The 27,327-nt window shown below is 41.4% G+C and overlaps 1 protein-coding gene across 1 annotated transcript; it reads left to right on the forward strand.

Moving 5' to 3' along the window:
* Window positions 1-1,734: 1,734 nt before the first annotated feature.
* Window positions 1,735-27,292, forward strand: notch1 (notch 1). Its single transcript, XM_015381455.1, has 34 exons — window positions 1,735-1,996; window positions 2,984-3,065; window positions 10,244-10,506; window positions 10,594-10,932; window positions 12,405-12,527; window positions 12,637-12,870; window positions 12,959-13,114; window positions 13,221-13,406; window positions 14,217-14,330; window positions 14,903-15,016; window positions 15,104-15,337; window positions 15,441-15,551; window positions 17,397-17,589; window positions 17,679-17,824; window positions 17,931-18,044; window positions 18,607-18,726; window positions 18,825-18,977; window positions 19,072-19,300; window positions 19,410-19,611; window positions 20,197-20,350; window positions 20,432-20,616; window positions 20,798-20,930; window positions 21,026-21,283; window positions 21,379-21,491; window positions 21,603-22,174; window positions 22,251-22,691; window positions 22,776-22,921; window positions 23,004-23,217; window positions 23,334-23,418; window positions 23,529-23,691; window positions 23,865-24,163; window positions 24,259-24,406; window positions 24,513-24,610; window positions 25,185-27,292. Exons 1-34 carry the CDS (start codon window positions 1,939-1,941, stop codon window positions 26,439-26,441), a joined length of 7,437 nt encoding a protein of 2,478 aa, XP_015236941.1. The 5' UTR covers window positions 1,735-1,938; the 3' UTR covers window positions 26,442-27,292.
* The last annotated feature ends 35 nt before the right edge of the window (window positions 27,293-27,327 follow it).

Genomic DNA, 27,327 nt, shown 5'->3' on the forward strand with positions numbered 1-27,327 from the left:
TCGCAGAGTTAACAACAACAACATAATCAAAATATAATTGTTTATTTTATTTCTGCATGTTTTTGCATTGATTCTTTCTTATTGGTTAGTTATTAATCCTTCAACCATTAGTAACTGGATGCTTTCATTTTCAATAGCATCAGATATTACAACATAAAATCAGATGCAGGCATAGTGGGGAAAACCACTTCCTGTTTTTATTCTTTTCATTATGAGTCAAAGAAATGAAACCATTCAGTGGGACAATTTATGAGCTGACCTACATCTGATCCCTATTTGAACTCGGGCAGCACTGATCAGACCTAATTAAATATAGTTATTGCAAAAATTCAGATAAATCACCTCTCTTACAGATGAAAGCATCATAAAGTACAATTAAATCTGGTTTAACAACTTTTGTGTTACATAATATAATGTATTACATTTGCTGCCTTGTTCTGACTCTTGATGATGTCTGATTCAGCATCTTAGTCATGACCATGAATGCAGCTCCGATCTCCAACAATCGAAATAACGCTTTTTAGACTGGTTAACAACTGTTTTTTTTTTTTTTTTTCTTAACCTCATACCAATTATTTTAACTAAATATTTGACCAAATCCTGTCAGGACGATTCTTAAAGCTGACATTACATTTTATTGATAAAAATTACACAATGATAACAAATATTATATAAGTCTCAAGTTAAACAACCCCCAGAAGCTGTATTAGCAAGACGCTGCATATACTCAAGTTTCAAGAAGAAATGCCAACATCGGCCAAAATCGTCACCTGGCTGATGTATCTGTCTAAGCTCTACAAAAAAGCAGCAGATCTACATCCAATATAATGTGTATCAGTTGTTAATACTAGCCTTTGTAATAATATGATGCGGGCTGCAGGTTTTAACATCATGGAATTAACTAAATGTGCCAAAAATTGTTAATCTAAGCAAGGGCAAGAATAATGTTAAATAGTGCCGAATTTGCATTGAACTATCACATTCCAGCAGCACTCTTTTTAGTCTCATTTTGCATAAAGGTTAACTGTGTATACTTTTTATGTATTCAATGATAGTTAACATTTTTTGTTTAATCAAAACCACTAATCTGCACCTATTTTGGAGGCATTTAAATCTGACACATAATTGTCCATCATGCCAGTCAAAATTTCTTGTACACTTGCTTTTAGCAATAACCTTTTGTTTTGTCAGTCTTCTACCAAAGGTAGATATAAGTTTTGTAGACTGATTACAAAGACGCTTTACACTTTCCAAATATATATTCTGTAAACAATGTTGGGTAACGAAGGCCACATATTTATTGTTTCACTTTCACAACTGTGTGAAAGTCGAAGACAACACTGCTTCCTTGGTGTTTGACTGTTTCATTAAATTATAATAAACTAAATGTTGGTATCAGCGCACTAGAGTGTGTGAAAGTTCCAGATGAAATAAATGTTTTGGAGGAAAGTATTTTCCCATATTTCTTTTTGATGTTCCTTGTTATTCAACAAATGGCTAGATATAAATAATGTCCCTCATAAATGCTTCCAATGGCTTATAAAGTTATCATTTTACACAACTTTCTATTATTAACAGTCTGTTTACATTGAGGAAGATGTTTCCTGGAGCATGTGGAGGGGAGGGGAAGCTCTGATTTGTCCACAACAGGAGGAGGAGGAGGAGGAGGAGGAGGAGGAAGAGGAGGATGAAGAAGGGGAGGAGGAGTAAGAGGAACTTGTGGAGTTACTAGCAGATTTCATTCAGAACTCAAAGAGCAGCAGGTTAACATCAATGATCTGAGACCTGGTGAAAACTTTCCCTCTACTTCTGCTGGGATTAATCTTTCTGCCTCGCGCTAAGGATATTTATTTTGACGCAACACCTGGAGCCCCAAACTGCGGATCTATGCGAACCCAACGCAAAACTCCAACACGTTTGTGAAGCTGAAGAGGAGGAATGTATCGTTTCTTAGTGAAACTGACATTTCTGATTCCAGCAATCGTCCTCTCACAAGGTAAACCTGAATGATACAAGTAGTTTAGGAAAATATAGATGATTATTGTATGAGTTGCCAAATAGGATTTTTCTGATTCATTGCATTTAAGAGACAGAGACAGACACTGTTGGATAATTTTAAATGATTTTATATATATATATATAGAGAGATATTTTTGTTTTATTTAACTTGTTATGCTTTCATTTATCCAGCGTGGGAACAACTTCTGCGCAGCTTGCTGCAGACTTCCCTGGTATTCTCTAATGAATCAGAGTCATTTACTTTGTGTGTTCTGCATGAACAGAGGTCCATACATAATTTGCTTTATGATTTTTTTATTTCATATATATATATATATTACCTATGTTGTGATTATCTTTTAAGCATTTGTGTTTAATGAATAAGGTGTAAATCAAATAACCTCTGTTTAACTAGGTCTGAGAACTGGTTATAAAGCACATGATTGCGGATAAAAGTTGGTGCGTGTGTTGGGAGTAGAGGGGGGACGCTAAAGAAGCCGGGGGCTGAGGGGGATCAGGAGGGGTGGGCACCTTTTGTCTGCAAGTGTGGGAGAGTGTTGTGAGTGTTTGGGGGGTGGGGGTTGGTGGAGGGGTCCACTGTTACCCCGTCTGCTGGTAAACAATGCCGGGGAGAGTGTTTTATGGCTCGTGCTGGACTCTGATTTCTTTTGTTCCGCATCTGAGCCCCGCAGCTGCCGCGCGCTCTTCCTCCCCCCTCCAAAAAAGCGTGCGCACCCCCCCAAAAAAGCCACGCACCACTCTCCACGCGTTCTCCCCTGGTTCCACCAGTGTCCACAGCAGGCTCCCCAAAAGTATCCCCTGTGGACACTCGTGATAAATCAATTAAAATCTCTGGAGACTCATGCGCGTATTTCAAGCAAAAGCATGACTGGAGATATGAAGAAGTTATTAATAAAACATATTTTGTTAATTTAGTATTCAGTTTGGGTCTCAGATTTAATATGTTTTTCCATACACTTTGCAGGTTTAAAATGCTCCCTCCCTACTGAGTCGTGCCTAAATGGAGGAAGATGTGAAGCCACTCCAAATGGAGATGGGGAGTGCAAGTAAGTCATCTAAAAGACTCAAAAAAGAGCAACATGTGTTAGATGTTACACAGCATACCTGCATACACATACCTACATACAGCTATTGTTTTTTGTGTTTATATGTTTCATTTGTGTGGTCCTTGGAAGTGTATTTCAGTTGGAGAAGTTAAGGGGCTGCAGATCCCCCCCTTTTCCATTCCAGCATTTGAACAGGTTGTGCACCCAGCAACCATAGAGGCCCTTCTCAGAAGCTGCCTCTAGTCTGCTATGCTTCTGTAAACCCCCTCCGTTTTTTCCTCCATGCCCCTTACACACTCAGAAAAATGGAAAACTTTGGAAAAGTGAAGAAATAAAAAGAGAGTGTAGATCCAGAGTATTCAGAGGGAGAGAGACAAAAGCAGTTCACCACTCTCCTCCCCCGTCAACAGCAGCCCATTAATGAATGCAAGACCCCCACAGCAGCGGAGTGAGAGGACGCGTCCAGCCCTAAATCTTGTTGTTCTGCTCTTTCATGGGCGACAGCTGGGGCTCGCCCGCCGCCCGTCACTCTATTGTCCCCGCAGTCAGAATAATGCTGTGACTAATCTGAATAGGGCTTCCCATCATGCCACAGACACCTCAACACACACCAAACTCCTGCTGCCCCCCTCCCAAAACCTTCCAATAGGCTTGTCTCCATCATTTTGAATCGAATAACCCCCCTGTACCCCAACTCAGCGCTTGTGATCTCCATTTGAAAGCCAGATGGCTGTGAAATGTAATTGGATTGGATGTCAAGAGAGTGAGATTAATTGGTATAAAGTGCAAAAAATTTAAGGGCAAACAAGTGGAAGAGAAGCATAGTGGCAGATTGGTACCTGTTTGTTTAGACTAGACACCTAATGTGGTTATATAGTCCTTTGAGTTGACCTTTGTGTCAGACTACGCTCATTGTTCTAATCTTGGTTATTTAAAAAACAGAACAGAAATACGTTGGTTTGCACTTTTGTAGCTGGAACAGGTGCATTTTGAAAAAAAAAAAAGGCTTTTTTCATTGTGATTCCCAGCAGTAGCATTTTTTGAAAGAAGCTTAGAGGTGGCCCGGTTTACCCTCTCTGCTTGTGGTCATGGCGGGTGTTTCTCTGCTCTGTGGTGACAACAGGGAGCTATTGAAGAGCCTTCGCTCCTAGCCCAGGGGCCACCAATTCACAATATCTGATCTACACGCTCCACACACACACTTATATACCCCGCACGTGTGCACTCCCTGGCTCACCAAAACTCTCTCTCCACCCCTACAAAGCTGTTATTGTGGTCCCCATCTCTCCTCTGTCTAATTAAAAACAGGCAGGATCTGGGCATCACTTCATCAACCAGGCTTCCCTCTTTCATGGTTGTTTTCGTTAATCATCTATAGCTAAGCAGCATTAAGTTGTGCAGCATCTTCATACCAAGAAGCTTTCCAGTTTTTATGTTTTCATGTCACATCCGTGAACTCTGATGCTACATCACTGGTGGGAAATTTTACCCAGAGATTGTGTTGATGCCCCAATTGGAAAGCCCAAGGTTGAAGTTTAAAGGGCTTAATTGGAAAATAAAAGTTCAAAAGTTTAAGAACGATTTAACACCTCATACCAGCTATTCCACCAACACTCATACACACAGATGACACCCATGAGTTACAATGCACTTTGTGGTTTTTGCTGCCGTGGGTAAGCATTTGGTGACACAGATTTAAGTTCTGAAAGCTAAATCCTCCTCCAGCACAGTTCCCACGGTTAAAATATTTACAATAGATAATACGGTTAAAATGGGCAGATATGACACATTTAAAAGTGTTCAATAATACATTTTTAACTTGTTGCCAAAGAACAACCGCAAACATTATTGGATATTATTAGGCTACACGTGACTGTGTAAGACAAAATATTCTAATCTGAAATAATAACAATAATCATGAAATAAAGGAGCACAGCAGACAGATCAGGGGGAATCTTTGTGAAGAAGTTTAAAGTAAAGTTTGGTTATAAAATTATTCCCCAAAAGCAGGGAAAAAAAGTTAGAACACTTTTTGATCCAGTATCCAAAAACAAAAGGAGTATGATGAAGCTGTGAACTTTGCATGTCATGAACATCCCCGCTAAACAGACAAGAAAGTGATGTCCACGTTGATATTAACTCTGGAGGAGCTGCAGAGATCCACTACTCAGGTGGGAGACTCTACTTTAGACTACAAGTGGGGAAAAAAAAGACATTAGAAGTCAAACACAGCAAACATAGAGAGAAATACACTTTAGAAAATATACAGCAACTCAACAAATTTAGAAATCAATAAATAAACGATCTCTTCATAAGATAGAGTGCCTTAATGCTTAGGTTTTTGTAATGTGGCAAAAAAGGGCTGTTTTGGATGCATTTTTAATGACGTGTGTTAAAACAACAACTCCCCCCTGCGTCCCCCCATTCCCTGAGCCACATAAACGGATGTTTTTCTCACGTCCAAGTAGTAAAAATAGAATCTCTCTTTCACTGGACACTGATCATTCCTTAAACAGGACTCTGCTCGGTGCTTAGTTGTATATTTAATTGTCTGATTTAAATCACACTCTTCTTTTGTTGACGAGTACCGTTGTTTCCTGTCTCTACACCAGAAAGGCACAGAAAGGTTTTGAAGTTTAGAGGACTTTTTGGCATGCCACAGACACAAAATAAAACTTGATTGCTCTTTTAAGTATGACTGGCTCATATGATGCAAATAAACATGTGACCCGACCACAATAATGAACTTCCCCACAGATGCTGCACTTTCTTGCACAGATAGTTCCTTTTTTTCCCCCAGGAGATCATCCAAGAGCTTTTTTTTTTTTTTTTTTACTTGACAGAGGTCTTGTGTTTTTAACTCTCTGTACATTTTTAGCCCAGCAAAAAATTCTACATTAGTTGAGAAACTAACACTGTTTCTACATACAGAAACAGCTTGTTGTGGTTTAACTGCACTGAAAGGGCTAAAACATATGGCAGTACAGTGGAAGCTCTTGGTTGGGACTCTGAGAATCAAGGGGTTATTTGAAGGTCTGGGACTTCCTGTTACTTATGGTGCTTGGTAGCTGACTGCCTATGTGGGCTACTTGAGAACACAAGACGAAGGAGCACAGTATTCTCTGAGTCAACTTTAGTTTCCATTGTTGGGAAAGTTATCAGGGCATGGAGAGGCTGAAAAGGTGATGACCCTAAAAATCACCCTTGCACAACTTAGGAATATACTTTATTTTGGTATTTTAAATACTTAATGACATCTGTAAAAAAAAAAAAAAAAAGATTTAAGAGTATCAAATAGCTTCCGGACTCTCTGGGGTTATTGTGGTGAGCTTTTGTAACTTTGCCTGGTGCTTTGTATTGATGATAACGTGTCTCACTTAAAAAAGGGCCACCTTGAGTGACTCACTGCACCGCTCAGGAGATGATACGCCCTTCCACCAGGAATGCTGCTCTTCATTTGTCCTCCTATAGGATTACGCCGCAGGTCTCCATGAAATCAGCTCCGGAGCATGTGCATGACGGGGTTAAGTGCGCCAACTGATGTTTGGCTTTAATTGGGTTTAAGGCTGCAAGCCTGTCACTCCCTTGGTCAGTTCCATTCTTAGGATACCAGGGACCCCTTGCATACAGAGGGAAACAGGATTTGGGGTACCCTGTGGAGAAAGTTTCAGTCTCCATTACCCTGAACGATCTATCAAAGGGAGATATGTCTCATATTCATGTTTGGTGTGGCTTTTAAGTGGAGTGATCTGGTTTACATCAGAGAAAGGCAATCAAAGCTTTGCTGTCAGAAGAAACAGATAAGAAGCTATTTTTCTCAAGTAGGCTCTGAAAGCTCACATTCACCAGCTGAGACTGTCAAGTGGTAGAAATGACACCTTCAAAATACACATAGCCCTGTTAAAGTCTTTCGTTTTATTTTTTGATATTCTTTCATTGAGTTTCCTGTTCATGTTGACCAATACCATTAGTGCTCCAGATTTGGGAGCGGACTTTTTAAAAATTAGTGTATATTTGTTCAGGATCCCTAAACTTAACTAGTGTTTGATGCAAGCTTAAAAAACTATAACTCAAGGGAGGGATTAGTGTTACAGTTACCCAGAAAAGAGCCTACGTGTATGAAATTTTCTGTCCTCTGTCAGAATGCCACCTCATGTGTCTACTGTAAAAGAGGAAATGTCGATTTAATGCAGATTGGCCAATACTTTGTTTCTTACTTCCCCTTAAATCAGAGCCAGCCAAAACTTGTATGACCCCCTATATTTGACCGAGGGTTCTATTTTATATTAAACATTTTGGGAAACACTTAAAGGCAGAAATAAATGAATTTATAAAACTTTTTTTTTTTATCCAACACTCCCAGGGGCCCCTAGAATACTTGAAAAAACATTCTCCCCACTGGTCCAAAGCTTACAATATGTGAGTCTTATCCTGACAAAGTCAGCCTCACATACTGTGACTCACATTGTTGATATTTTAGCTAAAATATGCTGAAATTACTATAAACATAATGAAATGGTTGTGCACTGAGCATGTGAAGCTGATATGCACTATGCTCACTTGACATCTAATAACTGTCAATAGAGTCAGACTCATAGGACGGTGTTTTCACTGATTTGACTGTGAGATGATAGGCTGGTGAAAGGCTAGAGCCAAAAACAATGTCCATTGCACTTAGACACCATAAGCTATGCAGCTAAGCTGTGTTTTTTATTTGCAGACAAGACGTGTATTTTAGAAAATCTATTTTTAATTTCTCTGCTAAGCAAATTGCTACAAAAACAGGATGATGTCAATCTTGAATAGATCAGAATATGATTTTAAAACAGAAATCTTCAAATAGAGCTACAGCGACTGTTGAAATAAATAATCAGACATACTATTAGCCATCTGCTTCTATTGCTGTAGAATCTTTGTAGGTCAGCACAAAGTATTGAAATTTGCTAGTGACCCTCTCAGCTCCCCTCACTATCATCCACAGGGCTATCTCAGCTGTTATATTGTTGCTAAAGCACTATGCAGTATGACCATGCATTTTTAACCACAGTTCTATAGAATGTTACAAACTTGTTTGTGATTTTTTGATTGGGTGATTATTTGTTTTTACATCTCTAAATATATCAGTAATGAGAGCAGCAAGTTTTCAATATTCTTTCAAGGAACATTACTTATTTCTTGGTCTTTAACGGATGTTCACCCCAGGGGTCAGACCTTGGGTAAAGATTAATTACATTTAGAAGATATTCAGTTGCTGGGGGGGGAAAAAGGGTTGGGACAGATAACCATAATCATCTGTTTTAAGTGCTGAAATGTATTTTATAAGCAGCAGGCAAGGATGTACAATACTTCACACATGCTTGCTTACTGTATGTTGCCTCTGACCCCTTCACATACATTTTTTCCACAGCAGTGGCATTTTCCACTGCACAGTGGGGCTGGTTTTGTGTTGTAGGATAAAGTCACCCCTAGATGTGACAGATGGCAGATCAGGCCCTGTGGGGAAAGAGCAGAGAGGGGAGAGAAGGCAAAGAGGCCGTCCCACACTCACAAAAGTGCTTAGGGTCAGAGGTCAGGGAAGCATCTGCTCCGGCCTGAGGGGACATTGCATCGCCGGGAGAGACCTGTTGCTGTGGTGTGTGCTGCTGGTCTGTTCAGCCAGTGGGTGGATCTTTATCTCTGAATGGGGTGACTTCACGACAAAGAGGATCTGTTACATCTATTTAGCGTGCATTGATGTACACACTGGAGTGGAAACATTTAGCTTTAATGCAGGTCTGCTGTATTCTGCTGAGTGAGAATTTTTACACCAAACCAGTCAACTCCTCTCCTAGTATCCAGGATGTTTTGAGAGTGAAACACAGAGAAAGGGAAGCAGGAAACTTCAAAGCAGCCCTAAATACCTTTACGGCTGTCTGCCAATTGCAACTGTCTGGACTCCCTGTTGGTACACAGGGGACTGTTAAACCCCCTCGACTGGTCTCACCTAGCTAAGTCAACAATCACCGTTTCAGCAGTCTTGTGTGACATAAGGGCAGGGCCATAGCACTGACTCATAAAGAAAGAAATCCCTGCAGGAAAGAAGTCATTGATACTGAGATGTTTACTAAAATGGAGAAAAAGAGGATGTTGAGTAAAATGAAAAGAGAACAGGTAGGCAAGAGAGGAATTAGGAGTAGGATGTCTGGTTTTGGAGACTTATAGCAACAGAAGTTGCAACAGCTGACTTCACATGGGTTCTTTATGTCCCTGGAGGGAAGGTTGGCTTTTCAGTACCCCCATCTGAGAAGAGGACAGGAGCAGGGGGGCACGAGGGGGATAAGGGGACAGGAGGACGAGGAGAAAGGAAAATGGGAGGAGGAGGAGCCCTGTCCAACAGCTGCCTTCATTAACATGCGCACCTGCTCCCTGCAGAGCTACTCAGAGGCCAACAGATGCCCTTTTTTACACATAAACACTCACACTCATGTGCACAACTACACACTGTAGCACAAGCTCCAATTCAAACATAAACACGTTATTGGCTGACTTTAAATTTGCCTTTACGTGACAGATGGAGCCCTCACGATACAAGCAGCCCAAAAATGTTCATCCTTTTTATTATTGTAAAATCAAAGTTATTAGATTCCTCTAATTGGCATTCATTTATGAAAAATCTAACTTATTAATCACCAGAAATGTGTGACTATTTATTTTTATAACTACTGGGACCTGATTTTTATTTTAATTTTTTCAATGATCTATTAGAGAGAGCCTTTAGACTGTTTTGTTCATGACTAGATAGGATGGAAAAACTTTGAGAGCTTAGGGCATGAATGGAGGGCTTCATGGGGGACATGCATAGGCGGCAGAGTTGCCTTGATCTCTGTAGTCATTTGGGATGAATTTGGACAGCGTGGGGGCAAAAGGTAGATGGGAACAAGCTGCTGCCACTGGACAATATAGCGGTGGCTGTTGTCCCAGCAGAATGTGTTTTCAAGGTTCTGAGAGCGCCTAATCCGAAGGGACACACTAGAACAACATGTCATCCCTGTCCAGCTTCAGTGGGGGAAACAATTTAATCTCCCCCCTTTTCCACCCTCCTGAAAACCTCCTTTAGTTTGGGTGTTTGTTCCCATGATTATTCAAAAGAATCATCCTTGGTTTGTAATCTTGACCACCTCTTCCCTGCTCTTTCACAGGTGTTCCAGCGAATATGTGGGGGATCGATGCCAATACCCAAGCCCCTGCAGTCCTTCACCCTGCCGCAACGGTGGCGAATGCCGCCCTGTCTCTCATGGCAACACGTTTGATTTCCACTGCATATGCCGCCTGGGCTTCACCGACAGACTGTGCCTGACTCCCAGGAACCATCCTTGCATGAGCTCCCCCTGTCGCAATGGTGGAACATGTGACCTCATCAGTCTCAGCAGTTTCCGCTGCCGATGCCCACCGGGATGGTCTGGTATGTAGCTGACCATATCAGGTTATTGTATTTCCCCTTAAGCTATCATAATTTACTAATCTTTGCTTTTTTGTTTTGTTTCACCAGGCAAAACTTGCCAGACTCCCAACCCATGCGCATCAAATCCATGTGCAAATGGAGGCCAGTGTCTTGCTTTAGATTCCACCTTCAAATGCAACTGTCCCTCCAACTTCCAAGGTCAAACCTGCAAGCAGGATGTAAACGAGTGTGCCCAGAATCCAACTCTGTGTCGCAATGGTGGCTTGTGTGTCAATGAAGTTGGCTCCTACCACTGCCGCTGTCCTCAAGAGTTTGTTGGCCAACATTGTGAAACCCCTTACTCCCCATGCAGCCCCTCACCATGCCAGAATGGAGGCACGTGTGTTCAGAAGGGAGAAACCACCTACGACTGTAGCTGCCTTTCAGGTACAATCCAAAAACATCAGTTGTGTCAATAGATCTTACGAAGTGACACTTTTATCTGTTCAAATTGGTTTAACTGATATTAGGGTTCAATTTGTTGAAGAGTCTCCTTTTAAAGTAAAATGAAAATACTGCAGTTCTTCGGTTGTCTAATAATTGGATTGACAATAGCCCTCCACTTCTGCCTATGGCTAACCATTAGATGCTAATAAGAGAAGCATCTCAGACCTTGTGGTTCCCAGTGTCTGCTGTCTCGGTCCTTTTATGAATCATACACTTTTCACTTTCATATCCTAACCCTAAACCTGTGTATCCCTGACACCCAGCCAGGAACCCCAAAGACAAAATGCTTTGTTCCTTTATTATCTACAGCTTAGTATTTGTTTGTAATTGGCCACATTTTAAAATTAAAAAATAGCATAAAAAATGAAAAACAAACAAACAACAGCCCTAACCCTAACAGCATTAGCAAAAATTCCAATTGTTGAAACATAGATTTAGTTTTGCTACAAATCATTATTGAATCTGATCTCATGTATGGTTTTATCTCATGAACTGGATGTATCTTTACGACTAGGCTTGTGTTATGCTTTCAGAACACCTTGCTGTTGGATTTTAGTTAGCATATTTGTTTTTCCCTTTAAAAAATGTTTAACCTGGAAAGCTTTGCGTTGTGAAAAGATCTGATTGGGAGGGGTGGTTAATCTCTGGGTTTGCCCCCTCCTGCCAGCCACCAATGACAGGATGTAGTCATGCAGACGTTTCCCTCTGATAATGAGCTCTGAGCCTACAAAGCACCACATTGCACTACCTGCAGATATACCCACACTATTGAGTAGGTCACATAATCAAAAAGGTATCTTGTTTTTACCCCACCTCAAGCCAATGTGGCTGCAAGTTTTAGTGTTTGAATACGGAAAACTGTTAAAGCATTTTGATTATTGTTGTTTAAGTCAGACTGACAGCTGTGCCCCTAAAACCACAATGAAATTTTCTCTCTCTGCAAGTATGGAATATTCAGGCAACTCAGTTTTATGCATTTACTTAAACATTCAATTTTTTTAGGCTGTCGGCTGATCTGCTAAGGACATGTTATTTAGATAAGTAGATGAATGAGGGAAATCGAGGGGGTGTTTTGGGTTAAAGTTTAATCCATGCTGTGAGTCTCCTGTTGGGGGCCTGTGCTGGAATGCGTTTAGATAGCGAAGCTGCATGGGCACCTGCAGAGCTGGGGGTTGATTGTTAATCAGACTGTAAAACACGAACGTTAGGCTTTGATGTTTGAGGAGGACACACACTCTACTGCCATCTATAAGGCTTTAAAACAGTTTGCCACAAGGATATGGAGATGATCTTTTTATGTTTGCTGTGATAAGGATAGGAAGGAAATGTGATTATTAACCTTAACATTAAAGTGAGCAGGTTTGTCTTCACAGTACTCCTGTAAGCCGTTTAATCTTGTCTCTATCTTTCAGGTTTTACAGGCCAGAACTGTGAGCACAATATCGATGACTGTCCGGGTCATAACTGTCAGAATGGTGGCGTGTGTGTGGATGGAGTCAACACCTACAACTGCCAGTGCCCACCTCATTACACAGGTTTACCCTCACTTTATATTATTTTTATATTCCCACCTTAATAGTTAAAATAGAGTAAGGTACTCTAACAAAAAAAAAACTTATCCTCTAATTCATTAAACCCTTTCAGGTCAGTTCTGCACTGAAAATGTGGATGAGTGCGAGCTGATGCCCAATGCCTGTCAGAATGGGGGAACATGCCACGACACGCATGGCAGCTACCACTGTGTCTGTGTCAACGGCTGGACTGGGGATGACTGCAGCGAGAACATCGACGACTGTGCCAGTGCGGCCTGCTACAACGGCGCCACCTGCCACGATCGTGTGGCCTCATTCTTCTGCGAGTGTCCACATGGACGCACAGGTAACTCTCTCACCACAGCCTTGAAATACGCAATCTGAAAACAGTCTTTATTAGGAAGAGATTAAATATGGGTTGTCTGCTTGTACAGGTTTGCTGTGCCACCTTGATGATGCCTGTATCAGCAATCCTTGCCAGAAGGGCTCGAACTGTGACACAAACCCAGTAAATGGCAAGGCTATTTGCACCTGTCCTCCGGGTTACACGGGATCGGCTTGTAACCTAGACATTGATGAGTGCTCCCTGGGTGAGTTATTAAGTTAGCCCTCTTTATTTCACAAAATGAAGTTTGTTTTTGGGTTGTATGAAAGTTAACACAGGGTATATGACCTCTCGTGTGATGCTTGCTGCAGGTGCAAACCCTTGCGAGCATGGCGGTCGTTGCCTCAACACCTTAGGGTCTTTCCAGTGCAAGTGTCTTCAAGGATACGAGGGACCCAGATGTGAGATGGACATTAATGAATGCATATCTAATCCCTGCCAAAACGATGCCACCTGTTTGGACCAGATTGGAGGATTCCACTGTATCTGCATGCCAGGTAAGACAATCTCAAATATTGAGTCACGTGCATGTATGTTGTTTTTTATTTGGTTACAAATTTATAATTAGTGCTTAATATGACGAGACTGGAGCTGCAACTTATACTCAGCGATCGTAGGTGCCTAAGAAAGTTGTTCAGCACATTTTATACCAAATAAGTGTCGAACTGCAACTACTTTGGCATCTTTGACATTTGACATCAGGACATTTTAAACATTGTTTTATAGTCAGTTATTGTTTTAGCTCTAATCTTTCTTATTTCAGAACAACAAATTGACCCAAAAGGTGATCACTGCCAGAATAACTGATAACTGCTATATATATATATAATCTTAGTTCCCCTCTTGACACAGATAAAAAGAGAAGACCTGTTACTGTTGAATTACATGTAAATGCATGTTTATATGTTTTAGATTGAAGTTGAAAGAATAAACAAAAAACGTTTTTACTTTTTTTTTTTAAGTGGTAAATCTGTGACAATTGTAATTGTGCATGCAACACTGTATGATTGTCTTCAAAACAGGAACAGGAACACTTAATGTTGCAGTCTATATAAAAAACATATTTTTTTTTTTACAAGGAAATATAAACACCAAAGCATAACATGAACAAAAAGGAATTTGAATAAGATATTTTGATCTTAGATGTCAATTAAGGAAAGTAATACTCTCTGTTGATTGCTGTTGTAGCAGTACTTTGAGTGTTAATTCCAGTTTTGTACAGGATAGGGATAATATAAATACAAACTACAGAATAATCCTATGTTTAAGACACATGCAAAAAAGTACTACTTATTCTCTCATTCCAGGGTATGAGGGTGTTTTCTGCCACATCAACACAGATGAATGTGCCAGCCAGCCTTGTCTGAACAACGGAAAATGCATAGACAAGATAAATTTGTTCCACTGTGAATGTCCTAAAGGTAAGATCATTTATAAAAATATGTTTACATTGTCCAAGGAGTTTGTGAGGTCCTGTAAAATGAATCTTAACTCATTTGAACCATTTGAAGAGGAAAATAGTACTAAAGAAGGTATTAACCAATCTCTCAATGAGTATGGGACACATGGCTCATGGACCGAATGTTAATTATTAACTTCTTCTAATGGTGTCTCTGAATGCTTTCTGGGGAGATTTGACAAAGTGGACCAAGCCACAAAAAGCATTAGCATATTTGGCGGGCAGTGCTTAGCGCCAAAATTGGGGGGCAGGGATTGGTTTAGAGCTGGTGAGCTAGGGGCTATTGTGCTGTGATTTAAAATGAAGGTTTCACTGCACAGTAAGAGCTGGGACTGGGAGGGGTTAGAGTGGAATTAGTGCTGTAGAATGGTTTGTAAGGAACTCTGCAGACCCACTTCAAATGCAAATGTACTGGACTTCATTTTCTTTTTATGTCTACTTTACTGTTATCTGAAAAATTACAAGCCTCATAGCTAATTTGCCATTATGTGACATAAAAAATGTTTAGTCATTTTTTTGTATATATATTTTTAGGATTTTCAGGAAATCTGTGTCAGGTGGATATTGATGAGTGTGCCAGCACGCCTTGCAAAAATGGAGCCAAATGTACTGATGGACCCAATAAATACACATGTGAATGTGCTGAAGGTACATAATTCATTTATAATGTTATAAAATGTCCCTGTTACCCTGTTATTCGTACTTGTTTTTAAACAATTTTCTCATCTCCCTTAGGTTACACAGGGCAGCACTGTGAGGTTAACATCAATGAGTGTTACTCTGATCCTTGCCATTATGGTACATGCAAAGATGGCCTAGCTTCCTTCACATGCCATTGCCACCCTGGCTACACTGGCCGCTTGTGCGAAACTAACATCAATGAGTGTCTCAGCCAGCCATGTAAAAACGGGGGCACTTGTCAGGACAGGGAGAACTCCTACATCTGTTCCTGCCCCAAAGGCACAGCAGGTGAGAAAAGCAGATAGGCTTAAATCACATGTCACATTCTTTAAAAAATTTAAATACTGCTTGAAACTTTGCTCTAAAAAAAAACAACATTAACACACACCAGGCTTCAACTGTGAGGTGAACCTCGACGACTGCAAGAGCCAGCCTTGCGACTATGGGAGGTGCATCGACAAGATCAATGGTTACGAGTGTGCATGTGAGCCGGGTTACACAGGTGAGTGAGTGGCTGGATGAAGTTTACAGGTGCAGGGGGCAGGGTCCCTTGAGTTTAGGGAGGGGCAGGTTCGACAGGTGGCTGCCGGGTCGGCTGCTGTGGAACAATGGTGTCATGTTGCTTGTGTGGGATAGACAGCTATAGAGAAAGGGAAGACTAGCCCACGAACCTGATCCACACACACAAAGACCTGACTTTGTTTGTGCTCTGAAAAGACTGTGATGTTAGCCCTGGAAAGAGTCTATAAGGTGATCCTTGAAAAACAAAACTGAGTGGCTTTTAATCACATATTAGATGCTTATTGGTGTGAAAAAACATAGCCAACCAGGAACCCACAAAGTTTTTTTCACAGTAAGTTGAAGACTTGTCTTCATTCCTTTTTCGCTGCCCAACAGAGCTGGTTCTGGCTGGTAGTTGCTTTGTGATTATTTCACAAAGGGGGCGATGAGGAGGTAAAAAGTATGTGTGTGTGTGTGTAGGCTGCTGTGCATGCCTCCTCCCCATCCTCTCAACCATCTTTTTGTACTCATGGGGTGAGTGTGGAGGGAACAGCAGGACTGAGACACAGAGGGACAGAGGTCTATTGTGACCAAATATCAGGCAGTTGGGCCCTCCTCTCCTGACTGATGAAGAGAAAGGAAGGAGGGGTGTGTGGGGGCCAGGGGTAAGAGATCAGAGGTGGTGGGTGGTGATGGTGGTTGTGGTGGAGTGGGGGGTTAATTGTTACTTGGCCATGTTCTAAATGGGTCTGGCCTTCTGTCCTCATCCTGGTTGAGGTTTTTGCTTCATAGAACAGTGAGGTAACAAGAAAGAGAATAGGGAGAGTGGCCTTACTCCCACCCCATACACACACATGCACACTCCCACTCTCTTGGCAGCACCTCCCTCCCTCAGATCCAGCTTCTTCCTATTCAGCATGGCCCCATTTAATCAATGGGTAGAAGTAAAAAGGCCTCCGGGGGCCACAAGGTTGGGTACACACTGAAGCTGCTGTGGCTTCTGGTTATTGAATGCAAAAGTGAGACTTACTTTCCCTGTTATCCAAAAGCTGCATTGACCACAAAGCACCCTAGCTTGCGTATTGTGCAGATTTAAAGAATATAAGACTTGACAGCAGCTGTTTATCATCTGTAATGATCCTTGCAGATAGAGCTCTTTGCTTGAGTATCTTTTTCTCTTAATTTGTTCCATGTTTTGTCAAGTAATAATCACAAACCTTTAACATATTTAGCTGGAATTTTATGTTATGGATGGACACAAGTACGATATAAAGTTGTGTTAAACTCCTTTTACAATTCTGTCCCAAAATAATGCAGAGTAAAGCCAATTCAAGTGGTACACTGAGTCAATTTATGTGTTATTACATTTAATAGTACTGCAAGTACTGCTGGAAAAGCCAGCAACAAATAAATTAAGTATTTTGAAGCTTAGAATGTTAAACAATATTCTTACTGAACACTATTCAGTCTATTATATAAAAATGTATGAATATGACAAAATCTCTACAGACATGCTCCTCTTTTTCAGAGCAACAACTGTAAACAAAGGCATTTGGTACAATACATATGTTTTAGATTAAGGCATAAAAATTTTTAATTTTAATTGTCTATTCGGACTCCAGACCTGAGGTCAAGTGCTAATTTATTGAAAAACTTGCACTAAAAGCAGGCAAATATTTTTCTAGATAAAAAACAAAACCTGATATAGTTATATATTGACAGCGGTAAATGGGAGCAAAGGGATGGGTGATAGGGTGCAAAATACGTTGCATTCATTCTTTTCACAAGATCCTGAAAAAGCCAAACCTGCCACACCATCTTTAAATCCTGCTTTATTGTTTTTCAGGCACAATGTGCAACATCAACATAGACGACTGTGTCATCAACCCCTGTCACAATGGTGGCACATGCATTGATGGTGTCAACAGCTTCACATGCATCTGTCCTGAGGGCTACCATGATGCCACCTGTTTGTCAGAGGTTAATGAGTGTGCCAGCAACCCCTGCATCCATGGGCATTGTCAGGACCTCATTAATGAGTGAGTACATGTGAAGTTTTTAGAATAGAAACAAAACCATGAGAATGAAAACAAAAACCTGTTACTTACTTATTTAATGTCTTGTGAAGCTATATATGTACCTGTGATTCTGGATGGAGCGGCAAAAACTGCAATATCAACAATAACGAGTGCGAGTCCAACCCCTGCATGAATGGAGGAACATGCAAGGATATGACCAGCGGGTACCACTGCACATGCAGAGTTGGCTTCACCGGTCAGTTTCAACCTTTCTTACCACTTGTTTTTTGGTGGTGCCAAGGGTTTTCTCAAGTGGTAAAAATCTAACCGGTTTGTTGTTTGTTTTTATCCTGCAAACATAGGACCTAATTGCCAAACTAACATCAATGAGTGTGCCTCCAATCCCTGCCTCAACCAGGGAACCTGCATTGATGATGTGGCTGGATACAAGTGCAACTGTTTGCTACCCTATACTGGTATGACAGAGGGGCCTATATTTCACCTTGCATTCACATTATTTTCTGGATTCTTAACTCCTATATTGCTGTCTCAGCTTTGCATGCGGGTCTGAAATCCATAAAGATAGTTACCCAGCTTCCTCACAAATGTTTTTATCCCATTGTTTCCTATGTTGTCTAAGAAAACATTAGCTAACAACTGAGAGGCCTGTTTATGGCTTCTGTGCATGGAAAGACCTGCTTGTCTGTTTGGCAGCGATATGTGTGTGTTGGAATAACAAAGTGGCTGGTTCACGAGGCAGAAGTGCACTCTAAGCACTAGTCTCTATTCTGCCACGTCCTGTTTCCTGCCTAAGATCAAACAATAGCAGGAAACAGGAAGGCCCTTCCTCTTTGGCTAAGTTGTCATGGAAATGGATAAGGAAGTGGAATGGAAAATGGGATGTAGAAACTGTTGTTTTTTAACTAAGCAGATCAAAGAAGATATGTAGATGTTGTTTGTAGAACAACAGTCTATAGCTGAAGCAACTGTTGCAGATCATTAACCAATGTTCGGGATAATCTTTTTTTATGTTGCTAGGTGAAAACTGTGAGACCTTGCTGGCCCCTTGCAGCCCCCGATCCTGTAAAAATGGAGGAATGTGTAAAGAGGCTGAAGACTATCAGAGCTTCTCTTGCATCTGCCCTGAAGGATGGCAAGGTTTGCATGGAATAGTTGTCTTTAACAAACACTTTTTCGCTTAGTTAACTGTTTCACTTAACTGTATCTCGGTAATGTTTTCTTCTTTCAACACATAGGTCAGACATGTGAAATAGATATCAACGAATGTGTGAAGAACCCCTGCCGTAATGGCGCTGTGTGTCTCAACACCATGGGCAGCTTTCAGTGCAAGTGCCAGCCCGGTTACACTGGCCAACGCTGTGAGACCAACATCGACGACTGCAAACCGAGTAAGTTACGCCCTTGAAGCATAACAAGGTCCCTCCCATTATTAACAGCTTCATGTGTAAAAATTCAATCTAACCCCACTTTGCTATGTTTTAGATCCATGCAGTAATGGAGGTCTGTGCCGGGATGGTGTCAACACATTCACGTGTACCTGCCTGCCCGGGTTTCGTGGCAGCAGGTGTGAGCATGACATAAACGAATGTGAGAGCAACCCCTGTAAAAACGGGGCTAATTGCACCGACTGCGTAAACAGCTACACCTGCACCTGCCCTCCGGGCTTCAGTGGCATCAACTGTGAGATCAACACCAATGACTGCACCGACAGGTAATCTGTCGGATTTACTCAACAATCGAACCTAATTTGCTCAACAATCTAATGAAATTCAATTTTGCAAACAAGCTGATTATGTTTTTTTCTTCTTTTTTTTTCACAGCTCGTGTTTTAATGGTGGCACCTGTGTGGATGGGATTAACACCTTTACCTGCCTGTGTCTAACTGGATTCACTGGAAGCTACTGTCAATACGATATCGACGAGTGTGACTCCAAACCATGCCTCAATGGGGGCACCTGTCTTGATGGTTATGGGACCTACAAGTGCACCTGTCCACAAGGCTACACAGGAGTCAACTGTCAGGTATGATAAGACTGTATTAAGGCAGTGATACTTACAAGAAAGGGAAGGTTGAGTCTTAATGTCTGGACCCCAATTGCAAGACAAAAAAACAGTGACTACAACTTGACATAAACTCGAGGTACAGTACTTGAGCCTCATGAACAGTCTTTGCAATAGCTGAGCCTATAATAGAAAACAGTATGTTGCGCTGTAGTATAGTTAAGAAGTTAACAAATTATCATGGGGATTGAAAGAATGCAAATACATATGTTTTTTCAAAACACAAAATGCTTTCTCTATATTAATTCTGTTATTTTCTATTTTCATATCACCAATAAGTTAAATATTACACCCTCTAATCATTCAGCATAATTCACATCAGCTCAGAAATTCTTTGGATAATGGAGTAAATGTTTTCATACTGACAGATTTTTAATATTCAGGTATTAAATTAGGCTGCAGTACATAAAAACCATTTTTCGAAACCTAAAACACTGCAGTGTTAATGAAAAAATTTGAATTTTTTTCTTTTTTTATTATTATATGATTGTAGCCTTTATTTACACAGCTTTTTAAAATGTATTATACTCTTCTTTCATTTTTTAGAGCCTTGTGCGCTGGTGTGACTCCTCTCCTTGTAAAAATGGAGGTTCTTGTTGGCAGCAGGGAGCTTCTTACACCTGCCAGTGTCAGACTGGATGGACTGGACTCTACTGTGACATCCCCAGTGTGTCTTGCGAAGTTGCTGCCAAACGACAAGGTACATGGTCTTAGACTTAAGTCTAACACAGGCATGGGGGTGGAAAGTTCCTTAATTAATTTTTGCTGTTCTTGGTTGTAGGTGTTGAGGTGTCACAGCTGTGTAGGAACTCAGGCCAATGTCTGGATGCTGGAAACACACATTACTGCCGCTGCCAGGCTGGCTATACAGGGAGCTACTGCCAGGAGCAGGTGGACGAATGCTCGCCTAATCCTTGCCAGAATGGCGCAACCTGTAATGATTATCTTGGAGGTTACAGTTGCGAGGTAAAGGAAATAAATGAAGAGCCAAATAAATTAAACGAGTAACATGAATATAAGCCTTTCACTATGTTCTTTTTTTAATGTTCAAGAGTTTGGCTTTTCCTTAAGAGTACATTTTTTATTGTTTTATTTGCATGGTAACTGATTATTTAAATATTCAAAAAACACTTCTTTTTTTTATCAGTGTGTCCCTGGTTACCATGGCATGAACTGTTCAAAAGAGATCAATGAGTGTCAGTCTCAACCCTGCCAGAATGGAGGGACATGTATCGACCTCATAAACACCTACAAATGCTCCTGTCCTAGAGGAACACAAGGTACATATCTGCATACCAAATTCAGATATTGTTTAAATATGCAGGGGTTTAACATGTGATAAATTTGTTTTCTAATAAAATATATCTACTTGTAGGAGTCCACTGTGAGATTAATTTGGATGACTGCAACCCCCCCAGCGATCCGCTTACAAATGAGCCCAAGTGCTTCAACAACGGAAAGTGTGTAGATCGCATTGGAGGCTATCAGTGCTTGTGCCCACCGGGTTATGTAGGTGAACGCTGCGAGGGTGATGTCAATGAATGCTTGTCTAACCCTTGTGACCCCAGAGGGTCATATAATTGCATCCAGCTCCCCAATAGCTACCGATGTGAATGCCGAACCGGATATACAGGTAAGGATGATCATCCTTTTTGTGAAGACTTGGAATCTAATTGTGTAAATGTTTAAAAGAGCAGCTGATTAACTTCTAATGCTTCTGTTTTACAGGACAACGTTGTGACAAGGTGTTTGATGGCTGCAAGGGAAGACCCTGCAGGAACGGAGGAACATGTGCTGTTGCCAGTAACACACTCCATGGTTTTATCTGTAAATGTCCAATTGTAAGTACTGCTAGAACATCCTCTTTTAGTAGAAATATATATATATATATATATTTTTTTTTTACGAACCCTAAACAGTAATAATATTGCAATTTTATAATTTCCTTACAGGGATTTACGGGCTCTTCCTGCGAGTATGATTCTCGCTCCTGCGGCAGTCTAAATTGCAGGAATGGCGGTACATGTGTGTCTGGCCTCTTGGGCCCACGCTGCCTTTGTCCCTCAACCTTCACTGGTCCTGAGTGCCTAACCCCCACCGACAGCCTCTGCATCTCAAACCCCTGCTACAATGGTGGAACCTGCCATATCACCCCAGACGCTCCATTTTTCCAATGCAGCTGTCCCAGCAATTTCAACGGTCTGCTTTGCCATATACTGGACTACTCCTTCATCGGGGGGTTTGGTCGAGACATCACGCCACCTCCCGAAGTGGAGGTGAGCTGTGAGATTCCTCAGTGTGACGAGTGGGCGGGTAACCACATCTGTGACTCCCTGTGTAACAACCATGCCTGTGGCTGGGACGGAGGTGACTGCTCGCTCAATTTTGACGATCCCTGGCAAAACTGTTCGGCTGCTCTGCAGTGCTGGCGATACTTCAACAATGGGAAGTGTGATGGCCAATGTAACAGCCCTGGGTGTCTCTATGATGGCTTTGATTGCCAAGGACAGGAAGGGCAGTGCAAGTAAGTCTGGAAAAATGGGAATAGGTCAAATAATACGGTTGTGAAAAAACACTAATAATTTCCTCTTTCTTTTTAGCCCTCTATATGATCAGTACTGTAAAGACCACTATGCGGATGGTCACTGCGACCAGGGCTGCAACAACGCAGAATGCGAATGGGATGGCCTGGATTGTGCCAACAACATGCCAGAAAAGCTTGCAGATGGACATCTAGTCCTTGTTGTCCATATTCCCCCAGAGCAGCTTAAGAACCGCTCCTCGTCTTTCCTCAGAGAGCTGAGCAGTGTTCTCCACACTAATGTAGTGTTCCGCCGTGATGCAAAAGGAGAGCCAATGGTCTTTCCCTACTACGGAAATGAACAGGACCTGATGAAACACAACGTTCTCAAGCGCTCTGCAGACGGCTGGCCTGAGTGGACTTCAATGCCTGCCAATGTTTTGGGTCAGGTGAAGGAGAGTGTGTCCTCCGTGATCAACAAACGCAAACGGAGAGAGTTGGATCCTGTGCAAGTCAAAGGGTGAGAAGACATGAGAAACTATAAGGTGTTAGGATCTTTAAAAACCATACAGTGCTAATTTCTGTACTCCTTTCTGTTTTTTAGATCGATTGTATATCTGGAGATTGACAATCGTCAGTGTTACCAGCAGTCTTCTGAATGCTTCCAGAGTGCTACGGATGTGGCTGCCTTTCTTGGTGCACTTGCCACCAGTGGGAACCTCAATGTTCCCTATATTGAAGCTGTAACAAGTATGCCATGTTATAAATATAAAAAAAATTCCATTCAACTAAATGTTAAGCCATGCCTAATCAAATATCTGTATCCCTCTAGGCGTGAGACCGACTGCCCCAACCGAAGAGTTGTACCCCCTTTATTTAGCATTTATTGGGGTGGCTATTTTCGGGTTCATAGGCCTGGGTGTTCTAGTATCTCGAAAGCGGCGTCGGGAGCATGGTCAGCTCTGGTTTCCAGAGGGATTTAAAGTATCGGAGCCAAGCAAAAAGAAACGCAGGGAGCCTTTGGGAGAGGATTCTGTTGGTCTGAAGTAAGTAGAGTTCAAATTTTACTGCAGCCAAAAAAAAAAATATATATGAAAATCCAAAACAAAAACACAATATGTAAATTGCATATGATCTAACGTCTCCTTTTTTTTTTAAAAAGGCCAATGAAGAACTCTGACAGCAACCTTATGGATGACAATCAAACGGAATGGGGAGATGATGATCCAGATTGCCGGCACTTCAAGGTAAAAAGGGCAATTTGTTTATGTTTGCTGTTTTAGATGTATTAAAAACAAAATTTCTTCTTGATTTCTGGTACAGAGTTTGATAGTATAATAATATTTACCTTTTTCAGTTTGAGGACCAGGCAATGTTGGATTTGAGTGATCACACAGACCAGAGGAAATGGACCCAGCAACATCTGGATGCAGCTGACCTGCGGATAACATCCATTGCCCCCACACCTCCTCAGGGAGAGATTGAGAATGACTGCATGGACGTCAATGTCAGAGGACCAGGTAGGCTACATATGTAAAAATAATAAAACTAAATATTGGATATTAGGCTTGGTCTGGTGTTAGTTTTTTATAGTATGATCATCTTGTATATGAATACACTTTAATTGAATTGCAGCATTAATTCAATAAAAAAAAATCAAAACCAATAAAAATATTCTTACTCCTATTTTTAGATGGTTTTACGCCACTGATGATAGCCTCCTGCAGCGGTGGAGGACTGGACAATGGTAACAGTGAAGAGGAAGAGGATCCATCAGCAGAGATAATTACTGACTTCATTTACCACGGAGCCAACCTACATAACCAGACTGACCGCACGGGTGAGACTGCCCTCCACCTGGCCGCCCGTTACGCTCGCTCGGATGCTGCCAAACGCCTGCTGGAGTCTAGTGCAGATGCCAATGTACAGGACAACATGGGTCGCACACCGCTGCATGCTGCTGTTGCTGCAGATGCACAGGGAGTGTTTCAGGTAGCTTCTTAAGTCCCACATTGCTTTTGTTTCTTTGTATTTTCAGTACCCAATCAGCCTAGATCATTTTATTAAAAAAAGTTTCTTTTTCCCAGATTTTAATCCGAAATCGAGCCACTGATCTTGACGCCCGAATGCATGATGGAACAACTCCTCTGATTCTGGCTGCGCGATTGGCTGTGGAGGGAATGGTGGAAGAACTTATCAACTGCCATGCTGATGCTAATGCCACTGATGATTCTGGTAGCTAAAGTTTTATCATCCTGTCATCTGAACACACACCTTTACACATATCCCATTGTGTTCAGGAGTTATGATAATAAACCATTTTAATCTACTATCTTTACAGGGAAATCTGCTTTGCACTGGGCCGCTGCTGTAAACAATGTGGAGGCTGCTATGGTGCTGCTGAAAAATGGTGCTAACAAAGATATGCAGGACAACAAGGTAATGGCAACATAAGAAAACTTTTTATACTCCTTAAACATTTTTTTTATATTCATTTTTAAAAATGTAAAAGATTTTGTGTAATAAAAAGATACAAACTAGCACGTCGTTGTAAAGTGGAAGAAACATGTTATGTAGTATTGAATATTTGCTTAATAACAAAAATCTATGTAAAAGTGTAAGAAACATTTGTACTCAGCACCCTTTACTCTGATTAAGCGTAGTTCTGTTGCAAAACTAAACTACACAGCTTTTGCACATTGTTCTATAAATGAAACAGAGTAAAGGCAGCATCATCCTATGGGAATGCTTTGTTTACCAGGGATCTTAGTTCTATCTAACCATAATTGATGGGTAGATAGAATTAAAATTAGTAAAGTTGTTACTTCCAGCAAAACAAGTACTCTAAATATACTTCCCTGCGATTTACAGTTAAGCCCTTGCTAATGTAGATAAATTTAAATAAGATTTGAATAGAATGCAATGAATATTTTGATGGACACTTATGCAAGCTGCACATTATATTTTATCAACAGCATCTAACTGAGCTTTCTGGCTTTTTTGTTGCTTTTAGGAGGAGACACCACTGTTTCTTGCTGCCCGTGAAGGTAGTTATGAGACAGCAAAGGTTCTTCTAGAGCATTTTGCCAACCGTGAAATCACTGACCATCTTGACCAGCTGCCCCGAGATATCGCCCAGGAACGCATGCATCACGACATAGTCCGACTCCTAGATGAATATAACGTGGTTCGGAGTCCTGGGCTGCACAGTGCCCCATTAAGCACCTCTACCCTCTCCCCTCCTCTCTGCTCCCCCAATGACTATCTAAGCAATCTCAAGCCGACCCCCTCTGGGAAGAAGGTTCGAAAGCCGAGCTCTGGAGGAAAGGGAGGGAAGGATGGAGGGAAGGATATCAGGGTAAAGAAGAAGAAGCCAACGGATGGAAAGAATAACCTGTTAGACACAACTGGGGTTCTGTCTCCTGTTGAGTCACTTGAGTCGCCTCATGGCTATCTGTCTGATGTGGCCTCTCCTCCTATGCCGTCACCTTTCCAGCAGTCGCCACCTATGTCCTTAAATCACCTCCTAGGCAATGGGGACTCCCATGCAGGCCAGATTAATATGGGTAAAGATATGAGCTGCATGTCTTTTGATCCCCCCCGCCTCACTCACCTGCCTGTGTCAAGTTCAAGCAGCCAAGGCACAACATCTGTAGGAGGCAGCAGAGGAGGCCAGTGCGACTGGCTCACTAGGATGCACCCAGGTGTGAGCCAGCAGGGAAGCTTCACCCAAGGTCCGCAGATGTCACACAACATGATGGGGCCCCTGCATGGCGTCAGTACTTCCACTTTGTCGCAGATCATGGGATACCAAAATCTGCCCAGCAGCCACTTAGGCTCCACTGCGCACATGATGCAGCAACCGCGCTCCCGGCAGCTGCAGCACCAGAACTCCAACTCCACCACGGCCGGTCAGCCCCTGAGTCAGAGCTTTCCTAATGTGGAGCTGAATGGCGCTGACATGCAGCCAAACGGCAGCTCCGGCCATTCGGTTCCAATTCACACCGTATTGCCACAGGAGGCTCAGATGCTTGGCACTCAGTTTCCCACTCCCCCTTCACAACATAGCTATACAGGACCTATGGACAACACACCTAGCCACCAGCTACAGGTGCCTGACCACCCGTTTTTAACCCCTTCCCCTGGTTCTCCTGACCACTGGTCCAGCTCATCTCCACATTCCAACTTGTCCGACTGGTCAGAGGGCATCTCTAGCCCACCAACAAGTATTCACTCACAGATTAATCTAATTCCTGACCAGTTTAAATAGAGACTCTTATAAAAAGCTCATGCAAAAAACTAATTTGACAAAAAGAGGGTCAAGATATTTTCTCCAGACTTAAAACTCTTCTTTTTCACCAGTTTTTAAACTAATACGATCAGTTTTAGTTATTTTTGTATTTATTTATGTGCTTTTTGACCTAAAGAAAAGATTTTATATTTATGTTTTTGTTTTTTTTTTGTTTTTTTAAGAACATTAAAAACTGTCTAAAAGGTGGTATATCAGAGAGACAGCTTTATTGATGTGTACACTGGCTATTTATTTGTCTTGTGTAGATATATTCACTGGATTTATTTTTAATCTTTTTTACCCAAGCAAATCTCATCTGTGGGTTATGGTTTGTTTTATGTTTGTACAGGTTTTTCTCCCCAACTTTTATAGAATATTTTGAAATGTTCAGTGTTATTATATATATTTTAACCTCCTTTTGTCTTTTTTAGGTGACTTGTTTTATTACCGAACTACATTTTACTAAGTCTTATCACTGAGTCTGTGTTAGATATTGATTTAATATATTTATATCAAGTGCCACCTTTCCTTAAAAGCTTGTTGCGCTGTCTTATCTATACTACATTAAAAAGAGGCAGAGTAATAGACATATAAGGATTAGGAAATTTCTTGGACCTTTTTCGACAAAAAAAAAAAAAAATTCTTGTTGGTTGAGAGACTGAGCCAGTTTTTTATTCATTATCGGTCTGGGCTGGTGCTGAGTTATTGATTTGTGATCATTTATGATGCAAGGATTGCTTCTTTGTCTCATATTAATTTGCAAATCATAGATTATGGTTACCATGTTTAACCTGTGAAGTGTTAAAGTTGCAGACCTGATGTTCAATGTTGAAAGGTTACATTTGCCACTGTTTTTAAAAGTGCC

This window comes from Cyprinodon variegatus, unplaced genomic scaffold (assembly GCF_000732505.1).
Source record: "Cyprinodon variegatus isolate N-32 unplaced genomic scaffold, C_variegatus-1.0 Scaffold234, whole genome shotgun sequence".
NCBI classification, from domain to species: Eukaryota; Metazoa; Chordata; class Actinopteri; order Cyprinodontiformes; family Cyprinodontidae; genus Cyprinodon; species Cyprinodon variegatus.

Coding starts and splice junctions, on each gene's coding strand:
- notch1 (XM_015381455.1), top strand. CDS start 1,939: ATGTATCGTTTCTTAGTGAAACTGACATTTCTGATTCCAGCAATCGTC. Junction 18,978..19,071: donor CATCGACGACTGCAAACCGA/GTAAGTTACGCC, acceptor GCTATGTTTTAG/ATCCATGCAGTAATGGAGGT. Junction 20,931..21,025: donor CTGTCCTAGAGGAACACAAG/GTACATATCTGC, acceptor ATCTACTTGTAG/GAGTCCACTGTGAGATTAAT.